General features: G+C 36.3%; 1 protein-coding gene across 7 annotated transcripts in view; it reads right to left on the bottom strand.

The window, feature by feature from the left end:
• Nucleotides 1-21,136, bottom strand: part of KIDINS220 (kinase D interacting substrate 220) — a 94,696-nt gene that overhangs the window by 4,257 nt on the left and 69,303 nt on the right. For 2 of the 7 annotated variants that reach the window (XM_024737686.1, XM_024737687.1), the window contains exons 23-29: nucleotides 19,660-19,838; nucleotides 18,349-18,575; nucleotides 16,146-16,259; nucleotides 9,337-9,369; nucleotides 5,048-5,176; nucleotides 2,999-3,097; nucleotides 1,229-1,459 (exon numbers count right to left, since the gene is read on the bottom strand). In XM_024737686.1, the coding sequence (XP_024593454.1) occupies nucleotides 1,229-1,459; nucleotides 2,999-3,097; nucleotides 5,048-5,176; nucleotides 9,337-9,369; nucleotides 16,146-16,259; nucleotides 18,349-18,575; nucleotides 19,660-19,838 (1,012 nt within the window). The remainder of the gene's footprint in view (nucleotides 1-1,228; nucleotides 1,460-2,998; nucleotides 3,098-5,047; nucleotides 5,177-9,336; nucleotides 9,370-16,145; nucleotides 16,260-18,348; nucleotides 18,576-19,659; nucleotides 19,839-21,136) is intronic. The other 5 variants (XM_024737688.1, XM_024737689.1, XM_024737690.1 and 2 more) reach the window with 3 other exon arrangements.

The raw sequence follows: 21,136 nt of genomic DNA, 5'->3' as shown, positions 1-21,136 counted from the left end.
TGTTTTGGAAAATAGTCATTTTTCATAAAACTGTTACTTATGTTAACATATAATTGGTTTAAGTTTCTCAGTTTTTATTTCTAATATAGTAAATACTGACAGATAAAACTTCCATAAACGAAGGCTCTTTGGGGGTCTTCAATAATTTTTAAGAGTGTAAAAGGATTCTGAGATTTAAAAAAAGTTTGAGAACTGCTGCACTGATAGGAAGGCTGTGAGACTTTCCAGGTCACGGTGGTAAATACCAAGTATGGAAAAGCAGAGGATGAGGATTTCTTAAGAAATGTTAAAAGGAATTCCAGGGAAAAGAAAGGAATTACTGTTGTTGAAACAGGGAGAAAAAAGGGTCAAGTGCGGACTTATCATAAAATAAGGAAATTTTTATCTTAGTTAACACCCAATAAAATGGCTTCTCAACTTAAAGAAATAAGATTGATAGTACGTAGAAAAAGATAGTAAAAACCAAAAAATATTTTTACTACCAAATCAAACACAACACCCTTAAAAATGGTAGACCTAACAGGTACTCCTTTCTCTAAATACGGCTCCCTTTCGGTAGAGAGTTCTTGGTGGCTACTTACTACTTTTCCTCCCTTGCCTGTCTTCTCTCTGCTCTGTACCCTGCTCTAGGTCTTTTCCTAGTTTATTTTTCTTCTCGTCCAGCCCTTACTCCTTCTCACTTTCTCTCACTTTTGTTTTTATTCCTGATCCTCGCCTCTCCTCCCTCTTCTAAGAACATCCAAAGAAAGAACTCAGCCGTATCTAACACCAGATAATAAAAAGAAAACGAATATCCACGAACAGTGTGCAACATACGTACTGAAAAACCAGGTTACGGTGCTCAAAGGGATAACATGGCAGGTTATCCAATAAAGATGTGTTTTAGCCAATGATTACTGAATTTAACAAGGAAACAGCAAGTGAAAGATGAACTCAGCTAACCACCTAAGCAGGCCAGTTCCTGTTCACCCTCGATGCCATGACTCTATTTTATTATGTTCTCAATTCTTATCAATTTCTGAAATCATGTTATTTTCTTTTTGCTCTACTGACTGTCCTCTCCAGAAGAACACAGCTCCTGGAGAGCAGGGACTCCTCCCTCCATCCTCTTCAGTCAGGGACTCATTAAAGATTTTCTGAATGACTATATAAATGCACCGACATAATCTCGGAGAATTAACCACCACCCTCTTCTTCAGTAATATGAAAAATGGCATTTAATAAATACCTGCCAACTTAGGTTACTGTGACGTGGAGCCCCTTCATCCAGGCCGAGTGTGTTCAGCTCTTCAAAGCTGAAGTTCAGTGTGTAGGGAGTCTGACTGGAGAGCTCGGTGTGAGGCAACTCGTGTGACGAGCGGTGCACAGATTCACCGCGAGGAACTGAGCTGCTGTTTTCACTCAGTAAACGTGGGTCCTCAGGGACCACCTGGTTTTCTGCATTTCTCATTTCTAGTACCTTAAGAGAGAGAGAGAAAAAAAAAGTCATCAGTATCCGCACTGACACATCACATTTTAGAAGCTTTAGAGATTATCTTAAAAATTAAACATAAAGTTACTCTAATGGAAATGAGAAAGCATACTTTCTGTAAGTGAATTTCAAATACGTTTGTTCTTATCTGCTTATCTTTCTATATTAATAATACAACTGACCCTTGAACAACACAGGTTTGAACTGTGCAGGTTTGCTTACACGCAGATATTTTTCACCAGTGAAGACGGCAGTATTTTCTACATGGTCCAGGGTAGGTTGAATCCGCAGATGCGGAGGAAACTTGGATACGGAGGGCTGACTCTGTTGTCAGTGGATTAATCTCCGAGTTGTTTAAGGATCATCTGTACTAAAAGAAGTACAGTCGGCCCTCAGAATCTAGTGGTTTTGCACCTGCAGATTCAACCAATCACAGATTGAAAATACTTGGAAAACAATTCCAGAAAGTTCCAAAAATCAACACGAATTTGCCACACACTGGCAACTATTTACACAGCATTTACATTGTATGAGGCATCATAAGTAATCCAGAGGTGATTTAAAGTATACAGGAGGATGTGTGTAGTATGCAAATAGTACTACGCCATTTTATATACGGGACTTAAGCAGCTGAAGATTTTGCTATCCACCGGAGTCCCGGAGCCACCCACCCACAGATACTGACGGATAACTGTAATGACAACAACCGTCACATATATACATACTCTAATCTGACCACTGTGTTACTACTTTAATTTAAAATTTAACTTAAGAACAAAACAAAATGCAACTGGAGTGTGTCAAAGAGAACCACAGCTGGACAGCAGCTAAAGCAGTAAAAACAGATTTTAACCAGGAACTATCGCAATGGGGAAAAACGGACCTCAGGATAGAACTGGGCTCGATTCCAAAAGCCGCGCGGACACGTGGGCATTTACAGCCCAGGAACGAGGCGGGGGTGAGTGGATGGAAAGTTGCTAAGAGGAAGCATCAGGGGTAAGGGGGGGTGGGATTCTGGTTGAACTGACCTGACAGGATACCTTCTGGAAGCAGGCCTGGGGTCTAGGACCTCACGGGGAGCAGAGGAGGGGTGCGGGATGAGGAATGTAATCGGATAGCGATAGCGAGGGTGATCAGACACCGAGGCTGAGGTTCTTTCTCAACTGACTTAACAGGATGCTTCCTACAACGGGGCAATGCAGGCGCAACGAGGACAGACACCAAGGTCGAGGCCTAGAGGCTTCGGGAAGCCTGACTGAGTGAGGTCAAGGAGAGTGTCCTGGTCAATGAAAGCACGGAGAATTGGCAGGTGGCCTCTCTCCCAGATTTCCAAGTGAAATGCCCAAAAGGCAAATGTTGCTAAGTGCTGCTGTGTATATTCTACATAACAGGATATACAAGAGTTGTACACATAAGTGTAAAATGTAATTTTTACATTTTTTTTAAAAATATAGGAAAATATCAGTTTACTGGCACTTGTTTTATAAAATGTTGTAAATAATTCTACAAATATTAAAAATATCTTACTGTGCTCCTAAAAAGATGCCAGTCTCCAAAATTCATATTCATTTCCTTCTTCAGTTCATCAATGTTACACTGAGCTAACACACGGCCATTTATGTTTGCCTGAATAAAAACAAATACAAAGATAAACAAAATGTGAGAGACTCTGAACTTCTAGTGATTAAAAAGTACATGTATATTAGAGACTAGAAAATACTGACCTAAAGAAGGTTATCACCCCATGTAATAATAAACAAGTAGAATCTGAATAACATAAGCCACTCCATACTCTTCCAAGTGTCTTAGGCGCTCAAGTAAAATAAATCATTCTTCAGGGACCAACCCAAGAGCTCACCCTCCAACTATATATTTCCAAAACTACCTATTCTGCCATAAGCAATAACAAAACTGTTAGCTTTTTCCCTCTAATCATAAAACATGAACACGAAGGCAAGCTGCTGGGAGGGGACAAAGACATCTGTCAGCATGTTGGTCACTGATGAACTTCTAAATGAAGTGAAGCGCTGACAAACTTGTTTATCAACTTTACGAGATAACTTCAGCCACCAAGAATGTCCACCAACAAATTTCCCAGTCTATATTAAATTCACAGAAAATGATCTTGTCACTATTGGGTCTCCGTAATTCTAGTCCCTTCCAAGTAAGAAATGATAGAATTTTCTTTATTAATAACAGGCAGCTTACTTATTTTACAAAATACAAAACCTGACTTTATTAACTGTGGTAAAATTATGGAATACCTGGGTTTAAAACCAAAAGAATGCTCAGTTTCCAAGTTAATTCTGAAGAAAAGAATGTACAGAGCAAGCCTACGGCAGAGGTCCTGCTATGGAAATGCAAGGAGCTTAGCAGCACTTAAGAAACCAGTTGCTACCATGGGCTTCAAACAGCCAAGGCCTGAGAGTAAAGAGCTGAGTGGGCAGAGAACTGCTGTCCTGAGGGAAACAAAATCCCCACAAAGGGCTCACGTGGAGACCTCCCTCTTCCCTGACGCTCACCAAGCTGCCGTGAGGAGAGTCAGGTTTGCACCTTGGAAAGGCAGTGCTTGACACTTTCGCAAATGGGGATGAACACTAAATAGATCTATGAGAAAACTAACGTTATCTGAACCTTTGTGACCAAACATAGTTTAAGATTAGTGAAATGGTATATGCGCTCATAATTCTTTTAAAACCTTTTTAGATGCCAGTCTTTAAAGTATGTAAATATTACAGGCTTGTTGTTCATGTTCTCCTTCACTGTATCTCTGATAGAAAAAGTATAACTTAGTGGAAGTATCTATTAAAACGGGGACTGGGTTATTAGCCTTGTAGATGGGAAGCCTCCTCAAAATCCCAGGCTCGTGGTAGTTACCGGAATTGCAAGAAAAGATCTCGGAAGAAATAAACTTCCTCAAATGCATTAGCCTTGCAAACCCAAACCTCTGAGGTATTTTCAAACGGGACATGATCAGAAGTCCTCTAAGACATGAAAGTGAGAATCTGAGGAAAATGAAGTAAGTATGGTTTACTTGGATAATTATTAAGTCACAAATAAATATTATAATTAAAGAAAATGTAACATAAAAGAAAAGGCCTTCAAATGTTCTATGTTGCATATTGGAAATATAAGTTATTGTTAATCTTAATGTGAAATCCTTTAGAACTTTGTACTTCTAATCAAAGCATTTTTGACTTATACTAGATTTTTTTTTTTTTTTTGGCCATACCGCGTGGCTTGTGGGACATTAGTTCCCTGACCAGGGATGGAACCCAGGCAGTGAAAGCACCACGGCCTAACCACTGGACCGCCAGGGAACTCCCCCTTATATTAGATCATTTTACAGGAATGTTGTAATACAACACTTTATTTTCTTTTATCCATTTCTAAACTAAGGGATAAAGGGGCAATTTTAGGATACAAATAGTAAGAAACCTGTTTCCACCTAGAGCTTTCCCATTTCAACAGAGAACTCGTCTTTGAGAAGCTAAATACAAAGTGCTCGCCATGCACAGAGCCCGCCACTGGCGCCCTCAGCCCTGTCTCGAGTCAGCGGGGAAACATGCTGGTCACCTTCTTGATGGTCGCACAATACTGAGGCAGCATGCTCTGGTCCAGCCCTTCTATTTGTTTCAGTTTCTCACAAACCGCATCCACATTCATTGAATTCAGTGATATTGTTCCTGAGGCTGGGCCTGATCCCTAGATAAGTCGTGGAAAAATACATGTATGAATAGCATTTAATGTCAGATATACGCAGTCATGTGACAGAGAAACTTGTGAAGTTACACTGTGAGTACTCTGATTAACATACATTTTCAAACCAAAGTAAAGACAGCGAAAGTGTGCAGTATGGGGAAATGCCATTAGGGAACAGATTTAGCTACTGTTATACCTTAAGAAGTATCTTTTATTATAGCAGATACAGCCTGATCAAAACCACTCTTCTAAGAAGACAGAACATTCCACGAGCCAAGCCGAGGCCAACTGCAAGAGAGCCTAACTTCAAACCTCAAGAGAGAAGGGTGTAGCCCTTAATAACAGAAGGACAGGGGGTTAAAAAAAGAAAAGGAATGGGGGGAATTACTGATGCCTATATTACAAAATACAAAAAGTAAATCTATGAAATAATTTTAAAAGTGCCTATGTTTTTTGAATGTCTTTACAGACTACCTTAACAGTCTACGACTATTAACTATCTGAAGTTTTCAGATCGTGACCATATTTTATACCCAAGGGATCTAAAACTTCCCCTTAAGAATCTATACAATAATCATGTAAATATGAAACAACAGTATTACTTCTTAACACATGTGGAAGTAAATATGATCCATTAAAATTTGGTCTCATTTAAAAGAAAAGTCAAAATAATAAATCTAGTATTTACTTAGAAGAAAAACATTTTCTGAATATGGTGACATACTAAAGAAGTATTTGCCTGTGGCCAACTGTATATGAAGCTCCTCAATTACAGATGTGGACACTGGCTTACAGAGAGGTAAGTTCTGGCTTCAAAGTCACAGAATAAATAGCTAGTTAGTGGTAGATTTGGATGGGAACCCTAACTTATCAGGTCTTATAACTTCCTATTTTCTTTGTTGCAACTGTCTATTTTTAAAGAGTTTACAGAAACTATAACCAAAATAAAGAGAAGACAAACCAACTAGTATAGAGGAAAACGTTCCAAATGACCAGTCTTGTTTACCAGTCAATCTAGTCTTAAAATAAATACAATTTATCCTATCCTCAAGTATGTGGAAATTTATATTTTCTACTGCCTCTTTTACCATTACCAAGGTAGACTATGACAGCCCAAACTGCCTGCTAGCTACTTGTTAAGCATGATTTGTAACATGAAAGCGTAACATAATACTCTATTATGAACTGATAAATAAATATACACACATAGTATATAAACAAAATATGCCTATACTACATATAAATACAGCTAGAAGATGAGACCATGTTGGACGGTGAGGCAGTAATTTTATGAGAGGGAGTCTTAGCAAGTTTACGAGTGTAAGACAGCCCCATAACAATCTGTAAATTAATGCCTTCAAATATACTGCACAAAACACACTTATTTATAGTTTGTTTTCAATTAAATATAAATTTAAAATATGTCATATATTATACGGTCTGAGGTTTAATTACTTCAAAAATACTAACAGCAAAACACTAGTATTTCCAGAATTTAGTTTTCATATTTATATACAAAGTTCTATTTTCTGCCTGGATGAGTATAGCCAATATTCAAAGTGTTCATTATCCAGAATCTACTATGGAAACTTAAACTGCTTTCTATGAACTTTTAATAACCATATTTGTTTTGTTTTTCTTTTAAACAGGTTTATTTGAGATATAATTCACATACAATTCTCCCATTAAAAGTGTACAATTCAATGACTTTTAGTATATTCACATAGCTGTGAAACCATCACCACAATCAATGTTAGGACATTTTCGTATCCCTAAAAAGGAATCCTGTGCCATCAGCAGTCATTCTTTATCCCTTCCAACACCTAGTCCCAATCCCCTAGCAGCCAGTAATCTACTGTCTCTGTGGATTTGCCTGTTTTGGACATTTCATATAAATGGAACCACACAATATGTGACCTTTTATAGCTAGCTTCTTTCACTTAGTATGTTTTCAAGGCTCATCCATGTTATAGCATGGATCAGTACTTCATTCTTTTCTATTGCTGAACAATATTTACCTTTTAAATGACCTTTAATACTGTCTTTCAAATGTTTTTATTCCTCAACCTAGCTCTTCTTTCTGGGTACATTTACACTTGTTTACATTTTCTTGATTAGAAAAATCACAAGCAAACAGTTTGATCACCAAAATAAATAATGATCATCTGGATTATAATTCATAGAATAAAATATCCATGAATCCATACTGATATAAATAAAAAGTTGAATAAGTAAATAAATGAGGAAGAAGAGACAGCTTTTACTTATAGAATTCCAATTAATTAATGCAGAAGAAAGGAACAGAAAATTACCATCAGGAAAACACCACAAGAGTGGCTGTACACAAGACGCACTGGTGGACATTAAAGTTAATGGGCAAAAGTATAAGGAGAAACAGGATATTTGAGAGTTTTAGAGTATCTCCCCCTAAATATTTACTCACTACAAAGGGAAAAATAAAACTTCACAGTGTTGAAATCTGGCAGATGCCACCTTAACCACATGACTGCGGTTATTAGCATGACCAGTGGGAAGATTTAGGCCCTCACAGATGCTCAAACATGATGCACTGAGAAGGACACGGCATCACTTCTGTGGGTCTCTTGCCAAAGATATATAATCTTCTAATCATTAGGAAACAGCAAACAAACCCAAATAGAAGGACGGTCTACAAAATATCTATGATCAGTTCTCTTCAGAAGTTTTAAGGTCATAAGAGCCAAGGAAAGTACTGAGGAATTGTCACAGATTAGGGAACTCTAAGGAGAAATAACAAAATACAACTGGATTGAATCCTGGACCAGAAAAATGACATTAGTGGAAAAACTGGTCAGATTCAAATAAAGTCTGTATTAAGAATATTGTACAAATGTTCACTTCTGCTCTTGAGAAATATACTACAGTTAGGAAAGATGCTAACATTAAGGGAATGTTATTTTTGTACCTTTGAAGTCTAAAATTATTTTAAAGTAAAAGAAAAAAATTTTAATCACAAAAAAAACTCTATTTCTGATTGTGCTAAAAAAGGTAAGTATAACAGACATGGAACAGATTAACTCTGTCTGCATGGCGGGGGGGAATGTAAAATGTTAAAGAGTATCTTAAAGGAATCTGAGAATTCAGCAATGGAGACACATTAATAAAGATACTACTCTTTTCCTTTAAAACAAAAAACTCCACATTATTTTACTTTCATGATCCTTCAAAACGTTTACATTTTATCACTTGAAAACATATTTTGTCCCTCATTGGGAATTATATAGAAAATATATATTATCTCTGAATGGCTTTGAGAAGCTATAAGAAAAGACACAATGGATATCCCTGTAATTCCATCAAAGCTATAGTCTGACTATTCATTATTTGTGAGTTGGATTTTCTCAAGAAAAGGGGTAAATTATCAATAAATTAAAATACATTACAATATGCTTCTTTGAATAAAAGAGAAATAGTGATTACTTGGCAGGTCTCCTCTAAAACAATCATATATAATAAAATTATTTTGAAGCCAAATGCATCTTAGTAGCCAAAATAATGACCTTTAGATGGAACTCTCATAAAAAGGAGGAGTATAAAAGTGATAAGGAAAAAGCATATTCGATAACTCAATATGTAAATTCTTAATAGGAAACTAATTACATCACTTTGGCAATACAAAGAATGGTAATACTTTAAAGTTTATCATGCATTCTTACTTGAAATGTACTTGTTACAAGTCAAGAAAAGATCACTTCAGTATACATCACAATTTATTTTAAAATTTTTTTTCTAATACAGAAGATTGAATGCAGAAGATGTTAGTTTGTTTAAACTGTTAAATATGAACTTCAAAATACATACAAATCAGAATTCCTCCGGGTCAAAGTAAAGCTAACAACAAGACAGATTTAAATTACTTTGATATAACTATATGATTTTATATTATAAGTAGATTAAAGCTACACTCTGAAACATTTATCATCTTTGGTAAATTTATTAAACAAGCTTAGAACTGATTAGCCAGAAATGAGAGCCATGCAAAGGCTGAAAGCAGCTATTAAAATAAACCCAAGGCACCGAAATGAGCACAGATTTATAAACAGCCCAGCATGAAGCTGCCAATGATTGCTTCTAATAGTCTAAAACAAGGAAAGTGAGTAAGATTTCACTGAAAGTTTCTGTACCTGTCTCTGTTTGTTAAACCCAGAGTCACACGGCTTTAAGGAAGGAATAAAACAGAATGAAGGACACGAGCTTAAAGGAAAACATCAAATACACATATGTAATAAAAACAGGCAGCACTTTTATCACTCCTCTTACTTTCCCATGACTTCGAACACACCACCTCTACAGCAACACAAAGCAAGGAACACTCGCATACACACGCACACAGTAGTTTCATGTCATTAACATGTGCTTGGTGATTTTAAAATTGTACTCTCAAATTTTATATTCTTTCTCTTAAAAGAATAAATCATGGGCCATACATTCAACAAGAAAACCAGGTAAATAAAATTTGCTACAAAAAGTCAATATTCCTACTATGTACAAGTTTAAAATTAACTTTTAAATATTCTGATAAAAAACGGCCACTATTAATTGCAGGCCAATTTAATAACAAGGTTTAAATACTTGGAATTCACATGCTCACTTCATAAAATAAAATATTATCTAGCCACACTATAGTTAACATTCAGAGATACACTTTTCAAATTTGGGTTTTGTTTCACTGGGCATGTGGCATGTAATAGATGCACTAAAATACCATTTGAAAAGAAAGGCCCTAAGAGCCTTTCAGCTCAAGAAATCATAAATATAACAGTGAAAAATATTTGCATACTGTGAGTAACGTAACTATTTTACTGATGTAGTTCTTTGAAACTCTAATTCAAAGCAGACACACTGCTACTAATTATTCTTCTGTACAAATTAGGTTGGTGGTAAACATTCTTAAAATAGTTAAAATAATCTATAGATAACTGACAATATTGAGTCAAAGTTAATTTACAATGTTTTTCTTTTACTATGTCATTATCTGGAGTACCTTATGGGAACCTTGTTTTCTAGTTTACATATCAACGTTATTATAAGTAGGTTTTTTAGAAAGTTACTATGTATATCTGTGGAGACTTGAACTACATGAGAAATTTTGGGTTGGCCAAAAAGTTCATAACACCTTATGGAAAAACCCGAACGAACATTTTGGCCAACCCAGTAAAAATTAGGTCAAAGTTGACAGATGAGGTTTAACACCACATGTAAAGGACAATCTTTAAAAAAACACAAGTTCAGGACACGATTTTGTTATTTTTTAACTTTTAACTGTACTCTAGGATTTCAATGATATCCTTACTGCAGTATCCTACTTCTTCGATAATATCTCAATCAATTTAGTTGCAGTTTATTGTTTAGGAAAAAAAGCTTTCTTGAGCTGAAGTCTGGCACAAAGACTTTGAAGCTGGAAGTGAATATAATTTTTCACTACATTACTAGAGAAAACATATGTTAAAACTTTTCCAAATTGAAACAGAGCAATAAAAAAGTGCACTCCTAAAATGCTTTAGAAAGTGTGAGTGAACCTCCTGAGAAAAGGTGCTGACTGCTGGCAAAGAGCACCCGCCCTAGGCCTGCATCTAAATGAACCTGAAACGCGCCCTGCCTTACCCACGGCAGCTTTAGCTTTCTCATCCCAGTCTGCTCCTGCGCGATGAGAGACAGCTTGATTTGGACATGTATTTGTTTAACAGGTTATGAGTTCTAAACCAGTGGTGGAAATAAAAATGATCTACAGTTGAGTCCCATCTTTTTTTCCCTTTTAACTTGGTCACTCCACCAACTGGATCCGGTTCAATGAAAACCAAGACCTTCATTTTTAAGACTTTTATTAATTCAGTAAATTTCATCAATCTCTAAAAGGAAAAGTAACAGCACACTGTAAGGCAGGACACTGTTATTAACACTGCCTCTGCAACTCTGAAGTTCTCCTCAATTAAACGTTGCGCTAATTATTTTCATGCCTTTTCAGTGAGGTACCTGATCTAAATGAAGCTACCTAAAGGTATCTAGTAACCCCTGCGGCATAGGAGGTGGAGAAAGAATGACTTGGTAGCAACACAGATCGTTCCCGCTTGGCAGCCTCAAGCCCATCCGCTCCAAGAAGGCAGGATTTCCATCAGTTTTGTTCACTGCCACATCCCACTGTAACAGTGAACCAGTGGATGATCAAACAGGCATCTGAAGAACTCAATGCTAAATAATTCAAGGAAGGATAAAAGGATAAAGAAATGCTCTATCACTCCTTCCTTCGAAAAAATGCTTTTCAAGGAAACAGTTACCACCAAGAGCAACATACCCTAAATAAAAACAGACTGAACACAACACTCATAAGAAGAACTCTTTGAAAGACCACAACAAAATGCCACTGAGGAGACCTGGCTCGAGACAGGCCCTCCTTGGTGGGTCCTTCCCTTCATGGTCACAGAATGATCTGAATGCCACTACTTCCTAGTGGGACCTGGACTGAAAGAAGGTAAAGGCACCAAGTAAAATTCTCCTGGGAAGCTTTCAAAACTGTAAAATATTTGGAGCATTCAGATAAGCTGGAAATCCTTCTAAATTCTAGGAAAACAAACTGATTCTAGGAAATCAAACCACCTTTTAGGCCAGAGAAGCATCAACAGATAAAAGGCTGAGTTAATCTAAACTGACTGGAGTGTTTATACACTACTCCCACCACTGAGAAGAGGTTATTTAACACAAAACGGTTTTAGTTTCTGAGTCTTTTTAAAGCTCCATGGAATTTGGTCTTTGGGACAGTAGTAATAATAATGATTATTAAGTACTTAAAATATGCAAAGGCTGAGTAATCCCTAAAGCAGACCTGTGAGGTAGGTCTGCTTTTTCCAGATGAGGAAGTTGAGTATCAGAGAGGTTAAGTAATTTCTCCAAGGCAAAGAGCTAATCATCAGGGCCTATTTAACTTGAATGACCAAGTACCTGACCAAGTCATGCTTAGTATTAACAGGAGCAAAGAGGGCAGCATGGTGGTGAGGAACGGTCCATGGAAACAGCCACAGGGATTCCAGCTCTGCACCTGGCGCTCCCCTCCCGTGAGCCGCAGGGAAGTCTTCACTGTGGTACTGGACTAGACCATGGGTCCTAGCGTTCTCTGAGGATCCCCCAGAGGGAAGGCAAGTCCAAGGTGGGGGGCCAGAGTTATTTTTTCACTGGTTTTGTAAACTAGAATTCTCATTAAGATTTCAGTTCTAAAAAAGGCTTTTCTGCTTTGAAAGTTTGAAAAACACTAGTCCTTTCTAGCTCTAATATCCTGCGGATCATATCCTGGGCCCAATGCTAATATATATTTTTTCAGTTTTACAAGATTTGGCATATATTTTCTCTATTATAAAATCACAGTGGAAAAAAGCCAGCACAGAGGCTTGTATCTTATGTCTTTGCCTTAGTGGGACCCTCGGACATCTCTGTAATTTATCTGTTAAGTCCTTGGCTGCTCTTCACAAGTCACAATCATTACAACGTTAACTTAATGTGAGAAAACGCAACTATTTTCATAAGGCTCTGCTTTATGAAGGTTTAAGAGAAATTCCTTGAGGTAAAAAAAGATGGGACCACCTATATTGAAAATACCACAGAGAGCTGGTTAACTCTCTATGATCTGGTTTTCTGGTGTTTTTTTTTTTTACTCATTATTTTGTGTCCATAATGACAAGACAGTTTGTCCAAAAATGTTCACATAGCTCCTGACTTATCTATAAGCAGCTTTTGTCATCAAGTGTTGCATACAGGAGACAGATGAATGAGCAGAGATGAACTCACCTGCAGTCTTCGTATCTCAGAAATCATATCGTTTTCTACTACGGTACTGGAAAACTACAGGAGCCATGAAGGGCTAAAAAAATTTTTGTATTATATTAACTACTTCTTCGTTGGTTCAGCTATAAAAATCCCATACAATGTTCTCATGTATAGATACTTCTCCACATTTCCACCACTGTTTTTAACACAGCTTTGAACTAAGTGTCTACTTGAACTAGTCTACTTCTAAATAAATTTTACATGCTATTGTCATTGTTAATTTCTTAAAAGCAAAGAAGGCTTGGGAAGCAACTATTATTCACTAAACAGATTACAAAATTACCTTTTAATATTAAAAGAACAGCAAATAGTATGGTTATTTTACTAAACAAAGGCACTAATATATTCAGAGCATTTTTACTCTTCGTTATTGCGCTTGCAAACACTTCTTAAGAATTGCATTATTTCCCCTTCCCCAAAAACTCATTTTAAAATTTGCCTAATGCTCCTTCACTGGTCCCTGAAATTACTGACACCTTTTACTCGCAAGTGTTTCTCCTTAAGCATGGGAACAGCTACTACTTCAGCATGTCTCTGTCATTAAGACCATCAAATTCTTCACAGGATCCAACTTTCATCAAAAGTTTGCAGAGGAATTTTAGCTCAGAGAATTGCATTGCATGCATGAAACTATGTATTAAAGGCTCTCTGACTAAACTAAAAGTCATTCTTGCATATAGTGGCAATGATCCATGGATTAAATATTCCCCCAACACCCAAATAGAATTACTATGGTTTATTGTGTCCATCATTCGTGGATAATTGAAGTCTCTCAAACACTTCAGCTAAAATGTTAATGACTTAAAAAGAATCATCAGCTCCTCAAAGAAAACACCAAAATGGTTCTCTTCCTATCTCACTAATATTAACTCAAAGAAAATTAAAGTTAAAAAAAACTACTGCCTATTCAAATGCATGTTTTAAGTTAAAAATTATGCATAAATTCAGGATGCAGTATTTCACCAAAGTAATTCTAACTGCTATGCTACATTTCTTTAGATTAAATAGATCATGTTTACATGGGCATAATATTCTGCAAATAAATAACAGAACTTAAGATACAAACTGGGTTCTTAAATTCCACATTGATTGAATGAATGAAGATTTTATGGCTCATCACATTAAATGTATTTCTTATTAAGTACAAAGCCTTTAATAATAAATATACCAAAAGACTTCCTACAAAAGTTGGTTTTTTAGGGCTTTCCTGGTGGCGCAGTGGTTGAGAGTCCACCTGCCGATGCAGGGGATGCGGGTTTGTGCCCCGGTCCAGGAAGATCCCACATGCCGCGGAGCGGCTGGGCCCGTGAGCCATGGCTGCTGAGCCTGTGCGTCCGGAGCCTGTGCTCCGCAAAGGGAGAGGCCACAGCAGGGAGAGGCCCGCATACCGCAAAAAAAAAAAGTTGGTTTTTTAGACACCCATTCTAAAGTGTTGGGGGAAAAAAATTTTTAAATAATTCCCTTTACATGCTGTACTAGCTCTGTTTATCTGGAAATTTTATTTTAATACAGTTGACCCTTGAACAACACAGGTTTGAACTGTGCGGGTCCACTTATACGCAGATTTTTTTCAACGGTAAATACAACAGTACTACACGGTTGCGTTGGTTGAATCCAGAGATGCAGAACCACAGATAAGGAGGAACTACTTCCGCAAGAGGGCTGACTATAAGTTACAGTCTCTATTTTAGACTGCTAGGATTTTAGGCTGGTAGGAGGCTTGGTGCTCCTAACCCCTGCATTGTTTAAGGATCAACTGTATACAGATAAAGAAAAGTAGCGCTGTGGTAGTGCTGAATTTACACTAAGCATGGGCACCTAGATTAAGCACGAGCCACTAACGATCCATTCCTGGTCTACACCATCTAGCTCATAATGTCTTTTTGCAGTCTCAAGGTTGATTGGAGATATTTTCAAACCTATTCTACATGTGTGGTACCAACTGCAGGCTTCCGAAAAACAGGCAAATGTGGAAATAAAGCCCAACATTAAGGAACTAATACCACCAAATGAATGCTCCTGATGGCTGCTGGAAAAGCCCCTTCCTTATTGGACGACAAAAAAAAAAAAGACCACCCATCCCGTGTCATTGAAAAAGGGGAAAAGCAGGAGGAAATGAAGGGTAAAGTTAAACGTCAGCTTTTTCATTAACCCGTGAACTATAATTGTTAGTATTCAGCTACTCGACACCAGCTGCCCATCACACTGCAGATGCACAGTTAGTGAACTGCTGTCATCATGGTTAAGACAGTCGTTACCGCTGCAGAAGCGGGAGATGCTCGCATCCACACCACAAGACTACTCCGTTACCCTCGAGGAGTCTGTGGGTGAAGAAAGCCCCTCAGCAGCATCCTCCTTGATAACCTCCTAACAACACAAAACAAGAGTGTGGGTAAAAGGTGAAGGAGTGAGCCAAACAAGGATGATGAATGAACATGATGTTGAAATAATATATAACACTGAAACCTGGACCTGATTAGATTTTTTTCCTTCAATGATAATATTTTAAGACTTAAATAACAGTTTAAGTTCTATAGCTTTTGCCTCCTAATTTAAAAAATACATTAACAGGGAATTTCTTTTTTTTTTAATTGTTAACACACGTTTATCATCAGGAACACCTAAAATTTTAGGCACAAATGTATTTTGTTTTGGATTAGAGTTAATAGTACATTGGAATACTTCCCTGATTCTATTTAGTTTCTGCTATTCAATCAAAATGTTCTTTCAATACGTCCTCTAATTTTTATACCATAGGGCTAGCATATATATACATAGATAGACACAACTACCATGTATGTATGTCCTTTAAAAAGAAATCAGAAATTAGCAGATGTAAAGGTTTAGTTTTAAAAGTTTGATAACAAACATTATTGGCCAGAAACTCTGGTTGTAAACAACTCATCATTTACCTCCTGATGCTGCAAGTCATTTTCCTTTCATTGATATTTACCAGAAATGAAAACAAAATACATTTTGTGTTAGTAACAGCTTATGTTTCTTAAAACTACTTATAAAATAAGTTGCGCTTTTACTACAGAAAGGAAATAAGCAAACTTCTAATGCTGACTATGTTTCGTATTAGAGTAATACTTTAGTTATGCTTTTTTATACTTACTAGGCCATTGCTCTGATCTCTGGGCAAATTCGTTTTTACTGATGGACGTGAGATGAGATGTTGGGAGCCGCCAGGGTAGTACCTTGGCGTGTAAAGGTAAGGGGCAAAGAATGGCTATGGAGAAAACACGTAACAAAACAATTACCGAAATCAAAGTGAAATGAGATGTAGCAAATGAAACTAACCAATAAAATACAACTCCAAGTTCTTAATACAAGTGACAAAACAAAAGAAAAAATGCCTCACTCATATTCTCTAAGATATCAAACTTAAGACATATTATTTAAATTTTTATATTGTTGATTTAATAAAGCTTTTTAAAAAGCAACTAAAGTTTTGTACCTTACAACTTGACACCAGAGTTTCTCTTTACATTTAACGTTTTTATGGGTTTACCATGTGTCAGGTTCTAAGTGATTTACAAATATTAACTCACACTCTCATAAAAAAAACAAAAACAAAATAGAATCTCAACAGAATACTATTCTTTACCATAAAAAGACTAGCCTTAAGTAAGACCAAAGAAAGTCTGAATTATATGAGAACCTCCTATACATGGACTCCAGGAATACTGTTACTCTAGGTTCCTAGAGTTTACTTTATATTCTATATCCTGGAGTTTACTCTGTCTCCTAAATAAGCAAGCATATTTTTTAAATGGGGAATTCATTGTTTAGAGGAGATCTATAAATACACCATTTATTTGTATCCAGCTTCATATAAACAGGAGCTATCAGATTATATGGGCTAAAAATAAAGATTAAAACATATTAACTTTCATTACACTGATGTAACATCTTCCCTTACCTTTTTCACTCCTGTCATTTTAAGAAAACTGTTCTGCCTTTAACTTTCAGACTAAAAACCTCAAATAACTAAAGGAAAAAATAACTAGATCTAAAAATGTGAGAAATTTTTAAATGTTTTAAAAATAATAAAACGATATTAAAGCATCACAGCATTGTTATTCATGTGAAATTAGTGAACACAAGGTCTCCACCTAGATGGTATGGTAGTTTAATATTAAAAAGAAATTCTTGGTCTCAAAACTTCAACAGTCATCTAATTATCAATTGAACCATTTTACGAAAAATTATAGCAGATTTTAAGACTGGCAAATAAAAACCTGCATTTCACACTGCCTACCACTCAGATAAAAGTTTACAAGGATGAAATACATTAGAAAATGCTATTGCTCCACCATTTTCTCCTTATTTGAGTAAAAGAATGGAATAACATTCACAGGACCTCTATAAATGGTATACCTAATAACTTACATGGCTGGCATTTCTCAAAAACTGGAAAATTTAAATTTTAGAATTCCTGCTTTGACACATTTACTCAAATTTATCTTCCTAGCTTATAAGAAATTTATTTAGGCATGCACTTGGCTTCTATGAATACTAGCCCCTGTGTTTTCTCAAATTATACTAAAGAGGGAGACAACAAAAATAAAGAAACTGCAAGGGATCTTAGAGTACAGTTCCAGAAAGTATAATACTAGAGCAGATGCTCCATTTCCCTATAGGAAATATTAGCGTTTAAGACCATTAAAATGAGGATAGCTTGGACCTACTCAACTTGATAGGGTCTGAATACTGCTGATAATTAATTGTGCTCTCATCTTTTGAAGTAGAAAATTATCATATTTATTCTATGCAAATGATTACACATGACTGACGATAACTTGAAATAAAACTCTAGAAATTGGCTACAGTGCTGTTATTTGGCAGTAGCACCTGAGCCCTACCAGCAGTACTTCCCATTATTATCTCACATTTAAAAGCTGTAACACATATTAAATATAGGTTTACTGAACTACGATAAAAATTATCATTGTTTTAAATGCCAATACAAATTATTATACAAGATACAACAAATGGAATATTTGTTTATAAACAAATAGAAAAACAGATCCCTTTGAAGCATAGGATAGTCTCTGCTGACCCCATAGAGTTCACTTTCTTATTAAGATAATAAAAGCAAAAAGCATCTCAAATATTCAGACTCAACTGAGATCTAGAACCATTAAAATTCAAAATTCTTCTGATTTTTAAAAAATCATAATGCATTCAAACTTAACACTTTTTGTCTTTAAAGCTAAAGTACAGTTTTAAAATAATAACTGACCCCATTAGCAGAAAACTTCTAATACTTCCCTGGAAGAAATTCTTAAAATTTAAGATTCCTAGCACTTGCTTACCCTGTTGTAGAACGGATGCTGGGGTCCGGTCATACCACTGTAATAGCTGCTATGAGGCTGTGGTGACACAACCCCTCCTCCAAACGGGGCAGTGAAGGAGGCGGAAGAAGAGCAGGCCGACGCAGGCTGACTGTAGCCCGACGGTGGTCTAGGGGGAGCTTCGTGCAGAGGTAGCGGGGGATACGCAAGTCCTCCGATATTAATCTGGTCTCTTGCAGCTCGAACATCTGAAAGATTAAACAACACCCCAGAAGGCAAAAGAAAATAGAACATTAGTATTTAATCCCATTACCATTTCCTCCTTTAGGTACCAGATAGAAACATGACTGTATCGCTCTTGCCAGGGATTTCAACGGGGTTACAGAAGTAGACAGGAAATTTTGAATACTCCATAGACATTTTAGCAAGAGAAACTCAACTACTTTGCATAAAAGCTTTTGTTCACCATTTGAAAAGTCACCAACATCTGGATTCTTCTCCTCAGTTACCAGAACTATAAACTTTTTTCTGACTTTTCAAGGTATCTGTGCTATTCTAACAGTTCTTGTGACTCATAAAGTTTCGTTAATTATTAATAACTCAAACTTGTGTAGTAAATATAACGTTAGCTAAGATTATGGGTTTGCAAACTATATGTCTCATCCACCTCTGAACAACAATAACCAATCCCATAGTCACAGAATACACCTCTGACAACAGCCTTGTAACAGGTATCTAAAAAAGAATGTAGGAGTATAAGGCTCTCTCTCCGTAATTCCTGGAAAATGCCAAGGTGGGTCAGGAGCACCTGCATCATACAGAAGATGGTCTGTTTCAGCAAAGGTTCTGTGTGTGTCCATGTGCATACAGTGGTGCCTCAAGGACAACTTAAATTCTTCCAAAATCCTCATGTCACTGTCCTCAAGTTCTAGTCCACAGATTTAAGCTAAAATTTTAAAAGTGATATAGATTTTCCTACCCCTCTGGATAGAGATCCCTATTAAAGACAGAAGACTGGTGACAGAAAAACTACAATGGACTGACATCTTAAAGTGGTGACTATACTGTTAAAAGGAACCTGATTCCAAAGAAGGTTCAGCTGTGTAGGCTGGGAAACATAAAAAGGTCAATTTAACAAACAGCATTTTCCTAGCATTCCCAAAAGATGTCAGACTGCTGATCCGCAGTTTCATTAATTCTCCTGTGTAGCGCTTGGTTCGATATTTCTTGGTGTTTCGTGGAGCGCAGGAGAAACTTACACAGCTAAGTCAGAAACAGGAAAAGGCTTCAGTGTTGCAGAGAGGAAAAAGTAAATTTATTACTAATACCCACCTGCAATTATTTCCCGTAGTTTGGGGTCTAGGTTTACAGTGCATGGCAAAAAGGTTTTTACATCTCGAGCCACAAGAACTGGGGTCCTTGAAGACAAAAACACTTCAAAATTTCTTATATCTCCATCTATTTCCAGGAGTGGCTCAACATCTTTAGTTGTTGGAATATTCTTTGATATTCTTCAAATAAGAAACAAAAATGGTCATTAATGTCACTATTAGGCAAATTCTGCATGTAACTTAAAATTTGTTATTTATAAAAATAACACATTATACACCTTGCTCTCATAATTTTTTTAAAGAAAAGAAAAAGGAACAAAACAAGTGGTATAGTTACAAAATTACTAAGGTAACAAGTGTGAGGTCAGAATTACATTGCCCTAATGAAAGGCAGGATTTGGGCTAGGAAAACAGAGAAAGGAAAGTAACATATTCTAGGTAGGTCACATGTTAATGATTACCTCTCCATGAAGACTATAAATGAGTTACCATTTTACACATGTGAACAGCAGCCTCAGACAAATTAAACAGTCTGCCTAAGTCACACAGCTAAGAGAATCTGACTGGCTCTAAAATCCATGCTTATTATAAAATTCTAGGGTTCTTGCCTTTGCAAAGAAAAGAAGAAATAAAGAATAATTTCTAAATAAATTACATGAACTAGAAAAAAAGCACAGATTTTTCCTTTTTTAAAAAAGGTTTTATTTTCTATTATAAAAGTAATCTGTGCTTACTATATAAGCATATATATAAGGCAAAGAAATACAGAAAAGCAGAAAGGGGAAAAAAACCACATCATTTTACCAACCAGACACGGTAACTACCAATTACAGTGTCACTTAGTCTATTTTTCATTATGCATAACTTTTAATCTAGTTGAATTTATATATGTAAATACTTTTGTATCAGGCAGAGGTCTTAAATGTAAAAACAAGTGACATTCATTAAAAAATACTTAGTAAACACTTCTATGCTGAACTATACGAAACTGCCATTTTTATAGGTCAAAACAGTCAAATATTGACAATTCCATAGGGTTCAACCTACTACATGCCAGGCCATGTGCCAATCTGAGGCAGTGAGTAAAAATACATCACAGAGAGATAAAGGAATGGAAAATATGAAGGAGCTTAAAAGACAAGGAAGTAGATGACAAATCTGGATATAACCCAAACATCCACTAACAAGGAAAAGATAAATAACTTGTGGTATAGCCATATAATGGAATACTACTTAGCAATAAAAAGGGATGGACTTATTTATATATGCAACATGGATAAATCTCATAGTAAATTATGCTGAGTGAAAGAATATAGCAAATGAAGAATACATAGTTGTATTTTTTTTCATTTATATAAAACTAGAAAATGTAAACCAACCTATAGTGACAGAAAAAGGATAAAGGTTCCCTGTGAAGTCAGGGATGTGAGGAAGAGAAATGACAGGGAGAGACTTCAAAGGAATGGGAGGGGACTTTA

Source organism: Neophocaena asiaeorientalis, unplaced genomic scaffold (genome assembly GCF_003031525.2).
Source record: "Neophocaena asiaeorientalis asiaeorientalis breed wild unplaced genomic scaffold, Neophocaena_asiaeorientalis_V1.1 scaffold396, whole genome shotgun sequence".
Classification (NCBI taxonomy): domain Eukaryota; kingdom Metazoa; phylum Chordata; class Mammalia; order Artiodactyla; family Phocoenidae; genus Neophocaena; species Neophocaena asiaeorientalis.
The sequence above is the reverse complement of the archived record's forward strand: the minus strand, read 5'-3'. Positions and strand labels throughout refer to the sequence as shown.